Below are 20,273 nucleotides of genomic sequence, written 5' to 3'. Positions count from 1 at the left end.
GTTTATTTTTCTTCTTATTGACGGTCAATGTCATTACTTCTGTTGCCGTTCATATTTCCAATAATGATACATGTATTCGAACAAACTTCGTCAGTGTTACTCTTTTTTCATTTGCTGTAATTTTCGTATTGAGCCTTTATAGGACATCTTTTATGATTTGTTCGACCATTCAACTTCTAATGGTAGTTACATACAAACGTTGTTCATTTTACAGTGTACTTATTCTGAAAACAAAATATAGCTAGGGAATCACAGATCGGACAAAATGTAATATATATATGTACATGTATCTCGCGCAGTGGATTCTCCTGTATACAAGTACTTATATGGTCTGTCCCAAGATATTTATGCAGTACATTCGAGCAAATGTTAAATCAACAAAAAATATTTGTAACTTCTTACGTGATGTATTTCACATAAGAAAAATATTTGTAACTGTATGTACGTATGACTTGCGTCACAAATGGTTTTAGTCAATGAAATGAAAACAGAAAACAGCAAAACTTGATACTAGTTTTTCTTCGTTTGTAAAGATACTAAAACGGGCTATTTCAAAGTTGGAAATTTATTCCGCTTTGAAACTTCCATTTTGTTGTTCGTACTTTTTTTAACAGCAAAAAAAAGTATTATAAATCGAAAGCTTTTATGATTGAATTATCTAATCTCTTCTTCCATTGTGCTACTTCCGGTTAATGCGAAAGAAGAATTAGTTACCTACACGATCATGTCGGATGTGCACTTTTTATTTGAATTTAACTTGATTGTGAACAACTGATACATATAATTCAATCAAAATGGCTCAGTGGACTCTAAATACGTACCTCCAGAGAGTATGTGCAGTTGAAATTTTGAAGGATTAACCGGTTAACCCAAATCTTCGCTATTTTATAAAACGATCAACTTGAAAAAAAATATTTCAAGTTTTCGTAAATTACATTAATAAATGATAAAGAAAACAAATCTTAAAACTGTTTTTAGGACAGATGTGTAATTTTAGAAAGTGATTCATTTTGGGGAGCCTGTCACCAATCACTTTTTAACTCAATATTCTAATTCAATTGTATACTGCTTTTAAAAGTTAAACAGTTAAAAGAACGTTTATAAAATTAGATTTCCTTTATGACCATGAGAGAGATGATTTACCAGATTTCTTTTATTGTATATGTGTACCTTATTTGTCAATATGCTGTCCCCCAAGGTGTGAACTTGGTCTAATGAGATTATATTTTCATTTCAAGTGTTATTTGACTTGAAATGTCGTGCAGTCATGTACTAAATGTTGCAAATTTCAATTTCGTATAAGTTGCTGGAAAAAAGAATGAAGCAATGCAGATGTCTCTTTTAATTCCTTGCATTTTTGCATTTAGGTGCATGTTTATATAAAATCTTACATCATGGGCAAAAAAAAGAAATGGTAATTTATTCAGGGCACAAGACAGAAAGAATCACTGATTTGAATAGGGTTATGATTTATCTCATTACATCTAAGCTAATAATCGTGATTTTTTAATTTTGGGTCCAAATATAAATCTTTTGTATAATATAAAGTGACTATCTTTGAAATCAAACTGTGAAACATGTTCGATTTAATACCTGTATAATATTAATTATCATTTTGTACTCTACAGCTTTATGATGCTATTGATGACAAGGATGGCGTTACAGCTGGAGTAAGTAAAAATCAATTGACAAGAATTCTTATAAAATTTTGATGACTTTTTATCAGGAATTTAGAAACTTATTTTCACTACTTAGGCATTATTTTCCTTTGATCATCCACATGTGGCAAATCCACGTCTGCAAATAGAGAGACCAGAACCAGCTGTTCAGAGGGTGTTTGATTCTCCAGTAGACGAGCTAGTGGCTGCTCACATCAGGTATATTAAATGGTATCAGTACATGATGGCTCAGAGAATGTTTACCTCATGACATTATATACATGCACTGTGACAGTCAGACCTGATAACCAGCACCAAACAGCTCAATAGAAGAGCATCTGGCTGACTAGAGATTCAGGGGGTCTGGGTTAAAAGTCTGGTCTGGTCTAGCTGTCACTATTTCTCCTATCCTGTTCCAATACTAACTGGCACCAACACAAATAAATTTACATGTTACTAAGTTTTTGGCAACTGGCAAGTTTTATGTCAAACGTGTAACAGAAGATGAATTTTTATGATCTGTATCATTGCATGTATATATATAGATAATAGTCAGTTGAGGTATAATTATTAATCAAAGGTTATTACTTTCTTTTCTAAGGTTCCTTGTTTATTACAGATACATCCATAGTTAGGCATTAGTTGTACAGTAAAACCAAATGAATGCTATTGGTAACATATTTACCCCTCTTACCTGTTTGTACTGCTTTGCCTTTATCACAGAATGTTATATTTTTCATACTGCATACAAATGTGTTTTCCCCCTCTAAATATGTATCTCTATCCACAAAATTTACTGTATGTAAAAAAAAGTTGATTTAAATTTTAAAATAAACTTCTTAATAGAACATTTAACATGCTGAAAATGGTTAACTTTCGTATGTTTGCAGATGTTGCTGGGCAGTATCTAAACATGACTTTATAGAAGCCTATGGATGCCAGGCAGTCGCTGTTCAATATCCTTTTTGAAATGATTCATAGTAAATGCCAGCTTTGCCTATACACATTTAATGCTGTTATCATGCTATGTCAGATTTGCATGATTAACTATTATACTAGCCTTGAATTGGTAAAAATTATTAATATACCCAGCCCTTAACATTAATGCACAGCTTTCACAAAACTCTTTCAAAGCCAAAAAGATGAAAACTGGTCACTTCCTGTGATGTTTGCTGTGTGCCTTGATCTGAGGTTATTTGCTAATTCAGTAAGTTAAATAGCATATCCACTTTAAAACTATTCCTTCATTTTGCAGTATGTATACAGATTTCTTAAAAAAGCATAACTAAATATATGTAGTGCATTTTCATTTTAAAATTACCGGTTTGACTTTATCAGCAGCGGCACTGAAAATGTTTAAATATATGTGCATTGATATTGATTTCACATGTATGTATATTTTTGATGAAAATTCTATTATGAATAAAATTTTAGGTTTGGTTGAATTGATTTAATGTGATTTTGTAAACATAAAATTGTTTGAAATCTAATGACTGTGTATATCATGTAGGCAGATGTGCAGGCTCAGAAAAAAGGAAAAGGCAAGGCCGGGGAGAGACTGGAGAAGGCAGCAGAGTTATTGATGGGCTGCTTCAGAGTGTGTGCCTCAGACAAGTATGAACCTTTATCATGTATTGGATTGTATACTGAGCATATTTCCATGCAGTTTTATACAGTGATATATTTTGCACTTTTTTCCAGTCGTGCCTCTGTAGAAGACACAAAGAAATGGGGGATGTTGAATCTTGTTAATCAGCTCTTTAAAATTTACTTCAAAGTAAGTGGGCTTGGATCATCTTAATCTACAGCAGAAGTCATTCAGTAAATTTAGTATTCACCTTATGCTTCTAAACATTGCATTAAACATTTCTTAGAGAGTTTATTTTTCAGAAATGATTGGGAATCTATTTGCTGATTGAACATCTTGTATTGCAGATAAACAAGTTACACCTCTGTAAACCTTTGATCCGTGCCATTGACAGTTTACCTCTAAAAGACAGGTTCCCTTTAGCTCAACAGGTGACATTCAGGTACATTCATTACACATTTTGTATCATCTTGAGGTAGGAAATGAAGAACAGTTCTTCTAGTAAATACATTATACATGTATATGAATTAAACTTATTCACGCACGAGATGTAATTGCATGTGATTAGATTTTGGAATGTTGACTGAAAGTAGTTTAGTCATCTTTAATTACTGTATTGTGTGGTGCTTAGGGGAAATAAAATGTATTCTAAGCTCAACAAACTACAGTCTATTTTGATTTTATTTCAGATATTATGTGGGAAGAAAAGCCATGTTTGACAGTGACTTTAAAAGTGGTTTGTATTTCACCGTTTCACACATTAATTGTGGCAGTGCTCCATGTAGTTAATATTTCTCTTTTCATACAATGTATTGGCTACATGTACCATATGTTTTTTTTTTGAAACTGTCTAGTCATAAAGTTGTGCTATCAGGTTTGGATCACATCCTTATCTAAAATATGTAAAAATGGCCTGGCCTAGATATTTATTACTATTGTCAAATATATTTTGCCAGTAATATCTAGATAGTCAATTTTCAAAATAAGTATCACTTCTGTATAATGTTGTAAAGCTGTAATTAATAATTTTGCAGCTGATGAATTTCTGACATTTGCATTCACAAGATGTCACAGATCAAGTACAAAGAACAAAAGAATGACTCTTATCTACCTTCTCCCTGTCAAAATGTTATTGGTAAGTCCATATCAAACTGAAACGAGTAAGTTTATACATGAAAATGGCTAGTCAGTTTGAATATTACTGAAAATTTTAAACACTGTATCAAACTATACTGTTGAGTTTTTATCAAATTCTCTATTATAGGTCTGTCTTATTTTAGTGGTTTTTTATTTTAAATAGACCTTTTGCTTTGTTGCCAATTGGTTGTTCCAAATACATGTAATTGTGAAAACTATTCTGAGTTTGGTCATATAATTTGTTTCAGGGATACATGCCTTCCCAGAGAGTGCTGAAGAAATATGATCTCTTGCAGTTTGCTGAAGTTGCCCAGGCTGTCAGGTTTGATTAAATTCTTCAACTGAATTCATTAGTTAAAAGTTCCAGGCATTTTCGTTTTGAATTAAAGTTGCAATTTCCAGTCTTTATTTAAATTTTACTCTACAATTGTGTTGAATAGGTTTGTTTTCATAAACTTCTATTTAATAATTTCAGTTCAGGGAACCTCTTATCTTTGAACAATGCATTAGAGAAAAATGAAGCATTCTTTATCAAATGTGGAATCTACCTCATTCTTGAGAAGCTAAAGATCATCACCTACCGCAATCTCTTTAAGAAAGTGTAAGTAACAAAGCAGTGTTGTATCAACGTCTTAGGCAGTATCCATTTTTTTTCTTTTTCTTTGCTGAACTAAATAGAATAATACATGATTTAAAGCTGCATGTATATTAAGTTTGACACCGTATTAAATACTGTAAGGAAAAATACAAATAACTCTAATGCTTTTGGAATTTTCTTCACTATTAAATCTGACAAGTGTTTACTACTTGTAGTATTTATATGACATACATATACAATATAAGTTTTATACATGTATTTATTCATAAATATCTATTTTTTTTTTCAGTCATCTCATCCTCAACACTCATCAGCTCCCAATCGAAGCATTCACTGCAGCACTCAGAATGATGAAGGCAAGTATACTGTAGTATGTCTCTGCCTTTATTGTCTCAATCATATACTTATAATGTACCATGCAGTATTAATGATTACCTTTCATTTATTCTTCAGGTGGAAGATATTGACAATGATGAAACAGCATGTATAATTGCCAACCTAATATATGAGGTAAATATAAATTGTTACATGAAAACTGAAGTGTTATGACCAGTAGTAAGTACATGCGTTTTTTATCCCATGACACATTTTTATCTTACAGAACAAAATCAAGGGCTACATTTCCCATCAACACCAGAAGTTGGTAGTGAGCAAACAGAATGCTTTCCCTAAACTTTCCACAGTATTGTGAAGTCAAACATTTTCATGACTCAGACTGAGATCAATCAATCGTGATTGCCTATTCAAGATAAAGCTGTTAAGTTTGTTAATAAAGGTACATTTACAAGACGTTTCAGATAAATTCAAGATTGTATCAATGATACTGTACCATTGTGTCAATTGCTTTGAGATTACAGACTCTTCAAAGAACACAAAAGAAATTGTGCTAAACTATTCAACAATTGGCAAATAATTGTACTGAAGGAGGTATGAAAGAGAGGGAAGATGTATTTTAATCTGCTAATCTAAATATTGGTGAATGATAATAAAGGCACTGTATTTTATACTCTGCCAAAAGGAAGTGGGTGAATATCAATTGATAAAGTGCTTATTTACTGCAATTTATTGTTTGTAACAAAGTGCTGTATAAACAGTTTTATATGGCCATTAGATAAAGAAGATGTCAGTAACACCTAAGAATTCAACAAATATGAAATAAATCTTGTGAATTTTATTCTGTTTTGTAGTATATGACTATAGTTGGAGTTTCAAAATCATAAACTCACATTTGTGAATAAAAAAAATTATATGATTGTCAGAATTGCTAAACAGACTCGAGTTTTATCAGAATAATCAGTTAAAAGTATGATTTATTACAATTTATTTCTTTTGAGTCTACGTACATTTTGGCATGTTGAAAGTTCTATGGATTTCCAGTACTGCTTTAAATCTTTTTCTTGAAGGAACAGATGGGTATTTCTGATGAAAGCATGAAAAAAGTTTTCAAGAAGAATACAATTGTACATGTACATGATTGTACTCATTCCTTACAAACCATAAAATTCACAGAAATTCAACATAAAGTTGCATTTAGTCTGCCATTATTCTAACCTCACTAGTTTAGACTGCTTGGTACCCCGCATTGTAAAAAACCCTGATGCAGGCAGATAATTGAAAATACCAGGGCATCTATATTTGCCTACTTTTGTTCAATTAAAAAAAGGAGTTGAGGGTATTGTCCCAAAAGAAACCCTGAAGGGTAAATTGGATCTTAAAATGGATGGGTTGCAATCAGAAAATAGGCTGATGTAACTGTTACTAATTTTGTAAATATTTATATTGTAATACTGTATGTGTCTTCTTTTTGCAAGCTGGACAAAAGAATAAATTAAGAATTGCAAGAAAAATCTACAGCAGTCTACAATTTCGATTTTTTTTGTATCAGTTCCATTTTGAAGATTTTTCCTGCATTAAAACTTAAATGGCAGATACCCTATATTGAAGTAGAGCTAGACAAACTAAAAATACTTAGCTCTTTGCCATAGGATCCTCCCTCCAACGGATTATGATTTTCACGATTTTGGAAAGTAATCCCCCCCCCCTTTTTTTTTTGCTTTTCAAGAATTTTTTTTAATGAGTATGCCCTCTCCCCCACTTTCAAAAACGATGCTACGTGATTGTTTCATAAATATTTGCAATGTTCTACAAAGAATTCTTAGAAAGAGTTTATAAAACTCAAGTTGGCAATTTGACCCGTGAACCTCTTGATGCTTTGACAAATACAAGTACCACTCGTCTGGTCTAGGTGCGCGCATCCAGCGTGCGAACTACATTGTATATCATTTGGCCATCAAGGAAAGCAAAATATAAACTTGCTGCCGGTGACGAAATAGACTGAGACACGCTCACAAACACTACATGGTCTTACAGATATAAATTAGATACAGTTAAAAGTCAATATGACAGAATCGCAGCTAAAGCAAGGGCGAAAACGCGCGCCTCCTGGATTTTCGGCATAATTTATATTTCTAAAGAATGGGCATTTATTGTATAAACTATCAATTTGGCCTACATGAAAGTTTAGAATATTGATTAATTTTTTTTACACATGCACACGTGTATCTTGATAATTTAAAAGGGACATCGGGTTATTGTTAGAATCTATAACTATATAGAATATAAGTACATGTACTAGAATGGGGAGAAATGAAATAATCATTATCCGAATATGATAAATATGATGAATTGCAAATATGGTTAATTCATTCTTTAAAAAAAAATCAATAGCAAGAATTAAAAAAGATCTAATCTGAAAACAACACAACATCAAAGAAATAACAGTCTTATTGATTACACTAATACAATGAGTCTTTTTCCCACACCAATGATCCCCTCGCGCTAATGTTCATCCGTGCCAACGAGAGATATTAATATAAGTTGTAGAACTTGCTTATCAATCGTTGCAAAATAAATAAAGTTCATTGTTTTTCAGTTTTAACAATGAGCCTCAGATGAGAGAAATAAAAAAAAAATCACCGTTTTTAAACCAAACTACATGTATTTAATTTTAAAACTAGTTTTAAAAATAAAAATGGGAAATCATAAATACAATCTTTTAAAAAGTTTAAAAAGATTTTTTTAAATTGAAAAATGTGAAAAGACAAATACATAGGCCTACATGTATATTACTGAAAGCGTAAAATTAACTGGCTTTGCATAAATAAATATTAATGATGTAAGTAAAATATTTTTAGCATCGCTGTAACGGAATTTTGAAAAGGATGCTAAATTATGTAGGATAAACACGACAAACTAGTGTACATTGATTATTGTGATCATTTGAGAAGACATATTTGATCCAAATTTAAACAATGATGAATTTGATCCGCCCTCGAGTTACTCTTTGAAAAAAAAACTGCTCCTACTTCCGGTTATTTGACATCTTCCTCTAAAAATTAAAATGGCGGCCAAAAGAAAGCAAGATGAGAAACACCTCAAAATGTTACGGGATATGGCGGCATTACCCCACAACAGACAGTGTTTTGATTGTCACCAAAGAGGACCAACATACCTGAATATGACAACTGGATCATTTGTGTGCACAGCTTGCAGCGGGATACTGTGAGTTGTCATATTCTCGTAAAATATACAACTTTAGATTTTTTACGTCGTCTATAAATGATATAACGGTATTCAAACAAGATCTGGGGATGTAGCAGAGATAATTATATTAGTTTTATTATGACCTCAACATTAAAAGAGATATCACTATGACAGTATGACACTATTACATCGATTAACTCGAATTGCCTCACTGTATCTTCTGTTAATTAGCTCATTCCTCAAATTTGTCTATGGTTTCAGTATTTCTCTGAGAGCGATGAGTCGGTAAATTCAAAGATTCAAATATGTTTAAAAATGTCTTCTTACACAGTGAACGACAAATGCCTGATCTTACAGAGGAGAAAAGGATAATTGTTTTATAAATTAAGTGTGAATATCAATTAAGAAATAAACAGCAATTTGTTAAGTTCATTTGGGATATGAACTTGGTTGGTCAATTCCTGTGAAGCCTGAAGGGCTTCTCAGAAGATTTGATCAGGTACCAACTAAGTTCATATCCCGATTAACTTTTTAGCATGCTGTTTATGACTTATATTTACGTTTGAGAAAGGCAAATCATTAATATAGCTGTGTTTTTACATTTCCAATTTTGTAACCACCAATCGATAAGCATGTACAATTATCATTATGATGTCATGAAAAAGTTCACACAGAATTGAGGGTTCTTGCTATTTTATAGGTTCATACAACTTATTAGGATGCATATTTGCAAATGTAAATATAAAGTTATGTACAAATTACTGATACATGTCATGATATGTGCTGGGATTGGAGAAATAATGACAGACTATATAAAGGAGGATTGAACCCAAGTCCCAGAATCTAGTCAGATGTGCTACCAACTGAACTATGATTATCTGGTGACAGCTATAAAATCAAAGATCAAGCATCTCAGGTTTTTCTGTGACATTAATACTTGTATTCATGTAATGATGTATGAATAACATGTACTGTATTACATACAATATAGTGAAAAAATAAAAAAATGATTTGAATCGTAGTTGATTCTTTTTAAACAGACGAGGAATTAATCCCCCTCATCGAGTGAAATCAATATCCATGGCAAGTTTTACTCCTGAAGAAATTGATTTCATAAAATGTCATGGAAATGAAGTAAGTTTAGGAGATTTATTATGTTTTTTTTTATGGTTCTTTCTATTTGTTGTTAATAAGAAGTTTTTCACACCCCCTGCCACACAACCCTATTATAAATCAAATTAGTCTATAGTGACTGAAGTGTTGGCAGGATTCCTATGCATATCTATGTAAAAACATATTTGATATTCATATTTGAATTTTCACTAGATTCATCAAAAAAAATTTTCAACAATTATTTTTTTAGGGGGGGGGGATGGGTGGGACGGGGTGGGGGTAGTAGTAGGAAGAGAAGCGGCAGGGGACAGGGAAAGCAAGACTTAGTCTTTATCCAAGCAAATACATCAAGAGATTTTGTTTAAAATTCTAGAGCAATAAAACTTGGTATTAGTACATGTTTCTTTTGTGAACTTAAATTTGAATTAATGAATAAACTGCAATGAGTTTGTTCTTTTCTGTGGATTTTTAGAAAGAAATCTAATATGCAGCTTATTAATGTATATTATTGCTGAACAGTTCTGTAGAAAAGTATGGCTGGGACTCTATGACAGTAAGAAAGACCAGGCAGAACCCGATTCTAGAGATGAACAAAAGATCAAGGACTTCATGGCCCAGAAGTACGAGAGGAAGCGGTGGTATCAAGCCCCCACAGACTCCATGAAGGAGGAAGCCAGACAAATCAATGAGTCGGCCACAAACCGACAGCCACCCACACGGCAACTAAAGACACTTCTAGGGGAGAAAACACCACAGCTTGTGGTAAAAAATCAGGTAAAGGTCAAATGTCATAGGAAAAATCTTATATTTTCGTATAAAACAAAACCTGTACAAACTAAAGACATGGCACAAAAGTATTAAACAGAGCTCTTATAGTATATGAATTAGCATGCATGAGTGTTATTTTATTGTTTAACTTTATGGTGGATATTTCCCTAGTTTGTTGACAAAGTTTATCACTGTTGAATAAACAATTCAGGTTATGTAAACAGCAAATAGGATACAGTCAGGCTCTAAGGTTTAATTATTTTAAGCTTTAGCGGGATTGTTGTCAATATACAGTTAACATTAAATCAATACTGTCGCTATTTGTCTGACCAGTTTAAGTGGGTTTTTTAAAAAAAAATAGATATTTAGATTTATTATAAAATTTTGATATAAACTTCAAATGTATATTCGTACAAATAAAACAAAGAATTACAGTAAATTGATGATGTTCATTTAAGGGGGCCATCTTAGTCTCAAACCATACATAAATATATGCAGTCCTTTATCATGAATTATAAACGGTAAACCCAATGAAGCGTATATATGGTTGTGTATTTAGTATTACATTGTATTTTAGAAGTGAAGAAATCCACATGAGACTGTTTTTAATTTTTTATTCTCAGATCAACAGAATTTTATCCCCACAAAAATTTCTGTTTCTACAAGTAATGTCTTTTTTTTTTTGAAACACCAAATTTATACAGTATACCCAGTAGATATGGTAGTTTTTTGTAACACAAAATCATATAAATGAATAATGAGAACATTATTTATTATTAACAATAACAGTATTAAAACATTTTCTTAGGTAGCTTAAAAAGGGTTTAGTAAAAATATGCATGTTACATAAGCATTATTTTTAGCATGAATGACAATTAACTGCTGGTAAAAAGAATGTACATCATTTTTCAGATAACAAAGGTGTAATCATATGTTGATTACATCACCTCATTTCTGAATAAATAATATTTAAGGTAGTTAAAATGATAATTAAGTTACATGACCTCATTGAATGATTTGTTGATTACATGACCTAATTGAATGATTTGTTGATTATACGACCTCATTAAATAATTTGATGATTACATGACCTCATTTCTTGTTCACAGTCCCCCCAGACAACACCAAAGAACCATGCGGCCCAGCAGCCTCCCCCCGTGGCCCAGCCCCCCGCCACACAGAGTTTCTCCTCCCCGGGGCAGCACAGCCAGTCCTCACAGTCCTCCGGATCCACCACCATGGATCTCCTTGGAGATTTGGGGGGTGACCCATTTGCTTCCTCGGCCCCTCCAGCTCAGACCCAACCCATAGGCGGTGGAGGGGGAGAAGGTTTGTTCAGTTATATAGGGGACAATAGTTATGTTTAACAAAAAAATTAAGTTTAATTTGAGGGAAAATAATTCTGTTGCTTTGGTCTGATAGAAAGTAGGTTAACCTATATTATATTGTCTGTTGCCTCTGATGAATAATTTGAAAAAAGTTAAGATGACCACTATTGAGTTTCAGCCGACAAGGTTCGAAGTATTTGGGAGTAAATTGTAATAGCAGTATATGTAGTTTTTGAAACAGATATTACATGTAACAAGCAGCAAAAATTACACTTCAACTCAAATATGATAACTCTTACTGGTTTTAGTTTATAAAGACAACATTGCTCTTCTTGTGCATCATATACAGTAACAGCTGTCAGCTGAAAGTTTGAATAAAGTGATACTACACACTGTAGAACAGTAACACCTTTACGTCATGAATTGTTTCAGGAGGTTTTGCCGACTTTAGCCAGTTTGGCAGCCAGTTCACTGCACAACCTGCTTCTCAACCCTTCCCAGCATTCCAGAGTTCCAGCAGTAAGTTCCCTCCCCTTAGTTTGCTAGTATCTGCACTCCAGGTTGTCACTTTGTTAACGAAATGCGTGTAGAAGTCATCATTTGTCAAATTTTTGTTGTGATGTTTCAATTCAGAGTTTTTATTTTCACTTAACGTAGCTCGCGGGTTTGCTGACGTCACAATAGGAATCGACGTAAAGAGTTGACCGTCATAGTAAACTCATAATTTTTTTTAAATGAGATATTTAGAAGTATAAAAGAAAATATTTTAAAAAGCTTATATGCGGTTTATGACTGTTTATACAAAGATTAATTTTATAATATCAAGTGCTGAAAATTTAAAGATGTCACATTCATTGTCACATTTTGTTCTACAAAGATAAAGAATGAGTGTGCGTTAGAACTCTTCCATTTAAAGTCATGTTTTTAAAATAGAATGTATGCATTAACTTCGCTTTTTTTTTTACAATTATAACTTCCGTAATCTGTACAATTATGCTGTACTACCGATTAAATTCTTAAATTTCTTTTGGTTTTATTCGATTTCTTACTTATAATGTCAGTAGTTGCCTGGCATTTTATTTTTGCATTGATTGACTCCGAGTTCCATAAAAACAAAAATAGCAATTTTCTGTATCTTTACAGCCTTACATTAATTGCATTTGATAACATTCACAATAATGTCTAATAAGCATTTACATGTTGTAAAATGTGTTAAACAGCTAGTCTTGTCAATAAATGCATTTCAATTTTGGTGTTCTAAGAAGTAAGGAAATGATGACGTCAGGCTAACGTCGTAATGAAAATATAAGGTTTTGAGAAATCTTTAAAATCTTTAAAGTTTTTTTGCCAAAAATTGGCCGAGAACACATACTGATATTTTTTTATGAATTAATTCATAATTATCTCCTCTGTTTTTGTGTTGAGTATGATTAATTTCGTCTGAATCGTTTAAAAGTTTTGAGCATAGTTTTGTAATGCGTTTCTCGGTTAAAATGTGCATTTTACTATATATTTCATTGAAATGAGGTTGCTTGATTTTATTAATGACACTGTATTTGAAACACGATAACATTATTACCGCGCAGACGAATCTTAAATAAATTTTAGAAATAAAACTATAAAACCTATGGATCACGTGGACAAATTTTCAAGGTAGGTTTTCTCACAAGCAGGTAAACCCGCGAGCTACCTTAAGGGAACATATTTGTTTAAGCAGTGTGACTGAAATTAGTTGTTACAAATGTACTGCTGTCCTTTTATCTTCTTACATATCATGTTAAAAGTCATGTCAAAAAGAAGTTTTTACTTTTTTCAATTGCCATTTTCAATTCTGTCAGAATTATGAGTAGCTTTTTAAAATTCAGTATAAAAGGATCAAACATGGGAAAAAATCTCACAAGAAGAATTTGAAACATGAGTTAAAAACTGAATATTTGAAATTTCATTGTCTGATTATTATTTTTCTCTCCACATAAAGTTGATTAAAGTCATCATTGACGGGATAGATGTTAAAAAGGGAGCAATAATTCAAATAGGAAAATAATCAAATTTCGAATTTTTGAGGTTACATTGCATGCATATGTACATGTATGAAGGTAAAACCATTCAAGCACATTTCTATGTTAAACCTTCATTGAAACTCATCAATTCCACAAATAAAAACCCATGTAGAATTACAAACGGTCTAAACCTGCATGCTATACCATAAACATCATCTTAGATCTACACAGTAAGAAATCGGCGTCCAATGCAAAGTTGCTAAACAGACAGATTATTTTATTTATCTTTTTCTGCAGTATGTGTCTTTGAAATGATTTTATAAAGTTATTTTGTAAACACTAAGAATGATTTCACAGGTTCCCTTTTTCCAATGTCTAATACACCGGCCAGTGCAGCCCCTGCAGTGAATGGCGGGTTTGCCAGTTTTACCCCTGCCCAGTCAGCAGCGCCACCTGCCAGCACAGCACCCTCAGAAGCAGGGGGAGACAAATACTCATCGCTGGGAGACTTGTTCAGCACTCCTGTGACAACAGAATCCAACACCACCGCTCTAAGTTGGGGAGGATCCAGCTCCAACTCAGCTGTTAACTGGAATGGAGGGGGAGGAACCAGCACCAGCGCAGGGGGGATTGAATGGAACAGCACAGGAAGTAGTGGATCTGGAATGAACTGGGGTAGTGGAGGTACAAGCAATACCATGGGAATGACTTCCAACTGGAACTCTTCCTCAAGTGCTAATAATTCCATGGCCCCATCCAACTCAGGTTTGTGAATCTAAAAGATTACTCTGCTTGAAAATACCACTATGATAAAGAAATTATATTTTATTTCCAAACCTTTCTTAAAGACACAGCTGGATATTTTTAACATGGCAATACTCAAATAATATGATTTTTAAAAATATTTTATTCCAGTTGAATTTTTGATAACTTTATGAAATTTAAGATTGGAAGATAAAATTTAAGATTGGAAGATAATGAAAAAATAGAATTTACCGTACTGTGACGTTCCAGTTGTGTGTATAAATGCATCTGTTACAGCCTTCTGTATTCCACCCAGTGCATACTCTTACACCCAGATGGGTAGGAGTGGAAACCCGTTCTTCTCAGACTCTGGGGGTAAATCTGGCATGATCTCCGTGGTTCTATACTTTTCTCTGTTGAATGTTGCATTGACTGAGTTCAGTTCCTTTGAGATCATATGGTAGCTGCATATAAATTGTACATATTCAGCTCTGTTGGTTTTATATTCCTGTTTGTTACTGTTTATCTTATGCATATGTCCATAATTTTAACTTTTTACATAAGTTTTGGGGAGAAGGGCACAGTTATTTTGGAATAGTCATGTCTGTCTGACCAGTTTTAACTTAAAGATTAAAAAGGTTTTATTGGGGGTTTACAGTCCCAACACTTTGCATGAACCCTCCCCTTAGGAAGTCCTCTTTCATTATGAAGTCAGAAGGTCAAAGGTCGAAACATCAGGGCATGGATTAATTTTATTGGTAGCTTAGCATTTTAGTTTGAAGCTGTATCATTATCATCCAATCCATCTGTGTTAGTTAAACTCTGTATTGTATGGAATATGAAATGAACAGGTTTAGATTAAATATTACACCCCTCTTTCTCCATTAGAATTGAATAAAAAAGGTTTTCCAGAGGACCTTGAATGGCAGTTTTTTTTTTATTATATAATATTTATATTTAATTTTTATTTATTCTATTTTTGCAATTATTTTTGAAATACTTAAGAGGCTTAAATGTCATCTCATCTGTAATTGATTTTTATTAGTAAGGTTTCAGTCCAAATATATCTAGTTGAGCTGATCGAATCTCAGCCAGGATTAGGACAGATTCAGGAACTTTACTTGGTGATCCATTACCTTTGGGGGAAAAAAAATCTGTGTACGATTTCTTTCTGAAGCATGAAAGAGAGAGAGAGATGAAACTACATATAAAATGCTCTTCTATAGGATAGTAGCTGTATTTCACAATTTGTCCATAGCTCTGCTTACAAATTAACCAGGGGGTGAGGGTATGTTACTTTAGTAGCTCCAATTATTCCCAGGAGTTGTACATTAAGATTGGGTTAGGTTCCTCTTCTGAATTGATTTCTGCATTGATTTATTGAAGAAAAATTATTTATGTACTCAATGACATGTACATGTTAGCCATTTCTTGCTTACCCGGTATAACGTAATCTGCCTACATGAAGTTTTAACCTCTGGTATTTTCTTATGACTATGAGAGATTATTGATACAAATGGTGTTTGTAGGTAATATTTGTTAGCAAGATTTTATCTTAGTTGTAGATAGTGTTAAAATAGTGAAGTTTTAACAAAGATTATGCCAAATGAAGTTCATAGTGTTTCATTATAAATTTTGTATTTGTATTACTATATTGATATGTGATAACAATTTACTAACAGTGATTACTCTATAATACATGTGCTTTATGATGAATATAAAGCATGGCCATTGATGATAAATGTATTTGTGTATGTTGAATTTCCAAGTCTATTAAAATAGCATGTCATTTCATGCTTTAAACAGTACTCATAGCATGTAATATTTGTAACATAGCTTTACAACAAATACATGTACTTGCTTATTTCCTGCTGCAATAAAATTGTGATCAAAGAAAGACACATACACACCTTAACACACAAAATTCTTGTATATCAAGAAATAATTGTGTGAGATTAACATTTTATTGAAAATTGTTGGATTTTTTTTAATGTTCAAAACAAGTTTACATTGTATTCTTATTTAACAGGAGCGAATCCATTTGGAGGGACATCAGCTTCCACCCAACCAAGCAATCCCTTTGGTGGAGCAGGAGGGCAGCCATCTTTATTTGGGAACCAGCCAAATGCGGGCTTCGGTCAACAGCCTGGTGGATTCGGAAATCAACCAACAAGCGCTGCAGGATTTGGAGTGCAAACATCTATGGTCGGAGGGTTCGGAACTCCCACACCTGCTGTCGGGGGATTTGGAGGAACCCAGACAAGTATGGCAGGAGGATTTGGTGCCCCGACGTCAATGGCAGGAGGTTTTGGACAACCAGCTTCAAATGCTGGATCTTTTAACATGGGAGGTTTTGGACAGACCTCTCAAGCAGGAGGCTTTGGCCAGCCAGTGGGAGGTTTTGGGGGTGCAGGAATGACAAATCAGTTAAATAATCAGAATGGAGCATTCAGTTCAATAGGACCAACAAATACAAGTGCTGGATTTGGGGCTTTTTCACAAGCCCAGACAGTGCCCAATCAGTTTGGACATTCAATGCCCGGACAGTTCGATAATAAAATGGGAGGTTCCCAGGGATTTCCCTCGGGATGGGGAGGTCAGCCAGTGGCCACTAACTCGCACACAGTCAATCCATTTATGGTATGTGTTATATACTAATTTCTTTCTGTATTGTTTCTGTCCCTTGTAATATAAAATGTTGCAGGATCCTTTACTTCTTCATATCATCACATAATGTATACAAAATTGGCACAGTGAATGTGTAAACTAGCTGATTTACATTATTGGCTTTGTGTTTAAAGTTATTAACAGCCAGAATAATGAAATATGAGTTTAAATCAAGGACTTATTTGAAAAGTTTACAAAATAAAGTTCAATTTTGGTGATAAATGCAATGTGAGGTATTTGTAAATTACTTGTATTATTGAGTTACTATTACCACGTAAAAATTTTTATTGTTCTTTTTTTTTTCAGTCCACAGCTGCCCAATCGATGGCTCCAAAAAGTGGTTCTACCAACCCTTTCTTGTGATGGACCGGCATAGCTTTGTTTTAGCTTTTAAAAACACATTAATTTTGAGTGAACACTTCTCGAATGTCATTTGAACCAAAGTTGATTTTCTGTTGAACAAAGACGTGGTGCCATGTGCTTGTGTATGCTGTCAGTGTGGGCTTGAATGGGATTACCATGAAGTGTGCAATGGATCTAGAGAGGGGTGTATCTGTATTCTGTTATAGGATGGAAAGTATCTTAAGTGTGTAGTATTCACTACTGGTCACTGTAACAATACTAATACCATTAGTCAGGCTTTATTTTATCAGATGATGAATAGAAAAAAGTCAAGTCGCGAGGTACACTTTCTCATAATATGTCTCTGAGACAGTGACAATGTTGTCAGCTTGGGTTTGAATACATGTATTTTGTTGTTAATTATTCATCTGACAATCTGTTAGAACTGTTGAGACTGTTCTTATGAGGAACAATCACAATGCTGTTTAAGATGTTGAACGGCTAACTACTGATCCTGTATGTGAATTCCACTGTATGTAATGTTGGGCCTGGCTCACCAAACATTTCTCTTTATAATATTGATTGATAATTTAAACAGTGCTAGTCAAAATCCTTGTTTGTTGTAGATTTTGATTCTTCTGTCATTGCTAAAAAGTGCATGCATGGATAAATGAATTAAATTAAAAAAAAAAACTTCGACCAGGAATTAAGCAATCTAGTACACCACATTTGCAACGCACTGTATTCTGGATACATACATATAATGTACTGATATTTTTGTTTTAGTTTTTGAGATAAAATTTTAGTTCATGAAACCCCCAAAATGTATGGTTAGTGAGATATGTTCATAGTTGAAAAACTTTGTATTCCTAAAATTGAAATTATATATGTGGAAAGAATAAAATGTTTTATTAGTGATTTTATGCTCATGTATTCATGTTAAGAGTTTCTGTGTAAAATTATTCAAAGGGGCTTGGTATGCTTCAGTTCATATTCACAAATTATTATGTGGAATTTTCCATCAAGAAATGTGCTTGGCAAAAAATGAAACAAGGTGCATACAAAACTAAAATGATTCGTATTCAGGGATGTGCTATTGTAACCTCATGGATGTGCATGATGTAACATATAAAGTTATTTCATCATTATTATTTAGGGTACTATATCATGAATTTTGTGTTTCAACAGTAGTTCAAAGTGTAATGAAATTAAAAAATAGATGTGAGGAAAATTCACTAGACAAAAATATTTAGGCCTGCATAAATTTCTCTTTGCTGGCTTGTCTTCCTTTGTCCAGTAAAAAATAAATTTGAAGCATGTTTTTTACATATTTTAAATTGCAATTTGAATGCTAACTAAAGTTAATCCCAAAGAATGTGTAAGTGTGAGTTATGGAAATCATTTTGATTGAATGTTCAACTATTATTATCCATGCATTCTGGCTATATGTTTATATTTGTTAATCATATTTTTGAACAAAAAATTGACTTGAAACAATCGAATAGGATAATTTCTAGGTACCTATTGTTGTAGAAAAAACTATGTACTTGATACTTATTTGTTGAAAACAAAAAGTTATAACAGCTTGTATTGTTCTCGGTTTTGAAAAGCTTGATTCTGAAGCAGTCTGTCCATCACATTCCTTTAATGTTTGTATTTGTTCATTTGCTTAACTTGGTTTTGTTTGTTGTTTAATTACAGACATTTCTTGTTTTGGCCAATGGTGATTTTGACACTTCATGATAAATATATTACAAAAGTGAAAAAGGGGTTTGCCAGACATTTTGTTAACACAAGATTTTATTCATATTTATGCGTTTTGTTAACTTATTTAGAAGCAATAATTGGTTCATAAAATTGAAAATGAACCGAGTTATATGGAGTATGTCGTCTTGGTTATGTTGTATAATTACAAATAAAATAAAATCAGATTTTATTTACAGTGAACTATGTGTTAGTTTTGTGTCATTAAAAAGTGTATAAACTATCCCTGTACTTTGGGGGCTGGGATGGCTCTAAAAGTTCGTATCTAGGAGTATATTTTACTATTCAGGGCTTTCTTTGTCAAATTGTTACATGTATGTTGTTTGCTACGAGTTTGTTTATATGAGTATGTTTTACTATGAATGATTACATGTATGCTGCATGGGGTTTGGAGATCTTTTTTTATTTAGTTAAAACTCCAACAAACAACAGTAAATTATGGGAAATTTTAAAAATATGTATTTATTAAAAGGCGCATTTTCACTGACCATCAAATCATTAACGTCAAATAATACACATTGTAGGATTTGATATTGAACTCTAAGTCAGTTACGTTATCCAAGAATTAAGACACTTTTTTCTGAATCTGGGTATATATCTCTTACGCGGGCACATCGCTGATTGGTTGAGAAGAGAGCGGCTTTGGTCACATTAGTTGGTACATCCAATGAATTTTTATCATCACAAACGTAGCATCACAAACATAGTCGACAACTTTTCCGTTTGTGGATATAATTGCTTGACATACGTGACTCGCAGGTTATATGCAATCAAAATGATGACATTTTCAGACTTTGAAATAGTTTCTTTGAAACACTGTAAGCAGTAAGATTCCCTAAGGTACGATGGGGCCGCAATGGGGGTCGAATTTTTAAATTGGAATGTATAGAGAAAAATCCATCAAAATTCTCTTCTCAAAAACAAATTGGCCAGAAAATCAGTAACTTGTGTGGAAGTATCCTTAGGTATGTAGATTCAAGTTTGTTCAAACCATAATCCCCTAAGGTACGATGGGGCCACAAT

At 33.0% G+C, this 20,273-nt stretch overlaps 2 protein-coding genes across 4 annotated transcripts; both read left to right on the top strand.

Moving 5' to 3' along the window:
- Window positions 1–669: 669 nt before the first annotated feature.
- Window positions 670–6,155, top strand: LOC105331153 (PCI domain-containing protein 2). The gene is made up of 15 exons (XM_066069818.1): window positions 670–830; window positions 1,629–1,670; window positions 1,756–1,877; window positions 2,549–2,615; window positions 2,770–2,865; window positions 3,169–3,272; window positions 3,360–3,435; window positions 3,594–3,688; window positions 3,936–3,982; window positions 4,281–4,381; window positions 4,632–4,705; window positions 4,859–4,984; window positions 5,271–5,337; window positions 5,435–5,491; window positions 5,583–6,155. Exons 1-15 carry the CDS (start codon window positions 795–797, stop codon window positions 5,670–5,672), a joined length of 1,200 nt encoding a protein of 399 aa, XP_065925890.1. The 5' UTR covers window positions 670–794; the 3' UTR covers window positions 5,673–6,155.
- Window positions 6,156–8,356: 2,201 nt separating this feature from the next.
- Window positions 8,357–19,433, top strand: LOC105331152 (arf-GAP domain and FG repeat-containing protein 1). 3 transcript variants are annotated; one of them, XM_011433231.4, is made up of 9 exons: window positions 8,357–8,542; window positions 9,565–9,658; window positions 10,157–10,411; window positions 11,515–11,734; window positions 12,166–12,252; window positions 14,091–14,498; window positions 14,775–14,852; window positions 16,507–17,117; window positions 17,451–19,433. In XM_011433231.4, the coding sequence occupies exons 1-9, from the start codon at window positions 8,382–8,384 to the stop codon at window positions 17,505–17,507; spliced, it is 1,971 nt and encodes a 656-aa protein (XP_011431533.3). In that variant the 5' UTR covers window positions 8,357–8,381; the 3' UTR covers window positions 17,508–19,433. The 3 variants fall into 3 exon arrangements, with proteins under 3 accessions (XP_011431533.3, XP_019924069.3, XP_011431534.3); XM_020068510.3 differs by lacking the exon at window positions 12,166–12,252; XM_011433232.4 differs by lacking the exon at window positions 14,775–14,852 and having other exon boundaries at window positions 8,358–8,542.
- The last annotated feature ends 840 nt before the right edge of the window (window positions 19,434–20,273 follow it).

Source organism: Magallana gigas, chromosome 8 (assembly GCF_963853765.1).
Source record: "Magallana gigas chromosome 8, xbMagGiga1.1, whole genome shotgun sequence".
NCBI classification, from domain to species: Eukaryota; Metazoa; Mollusca; class Bivalvia; order Ostreida; family Ostreidae; genus Magallana; species Magallana gigas.
This window is presented reverse-complemented; position numbering and strand designations above follow the sequence as displayed.

Bases quoted from the DNA above. Each gene is read 5' to 3' on its own strand.
- LOC105331153 (XM_066069818.1), top strand. From the start codon at position 795: ATGGCTCAGTGGACTCTAAATACGTACCTCCAGAGA. The intron at 2,866-3,168 runs GTAAGTTAAATA...TATATCATGTAG, and splicing joins TGAGGTTATTTGCTAATTCA to GCAGATGTGCAGGCTCAGAA. The intron at 4,706-4,858 runs GTTTGATTAAAT...TAATAATTTCAG, and splicing joins GAAGTTGCCCAGGCTGTCAG to TTCAGGGAACCTCTTATCTT.
- LOC105331152 (XM_011433231.4), top strand. From the start codon at position 8,382: ATGGCGGCCAAAAGAAAGCAAGATGAGAAACACCTCAAAATGTTACGG. The intron at 14,499-14,774 runs GTTTGTGAATCT...CATCTGTTACAG, and splicing joins CATGGCCCCATCCAACTCAG to CCTTCTGTATTCCACCCAGT. The intron at 17,118-17,450 runs GTATGTGTTATA...TTTTTTTTTCAG, and splicing joins ACACAGTCAATCCATTTATG to TCCACAGCTGCCCAATCGAT.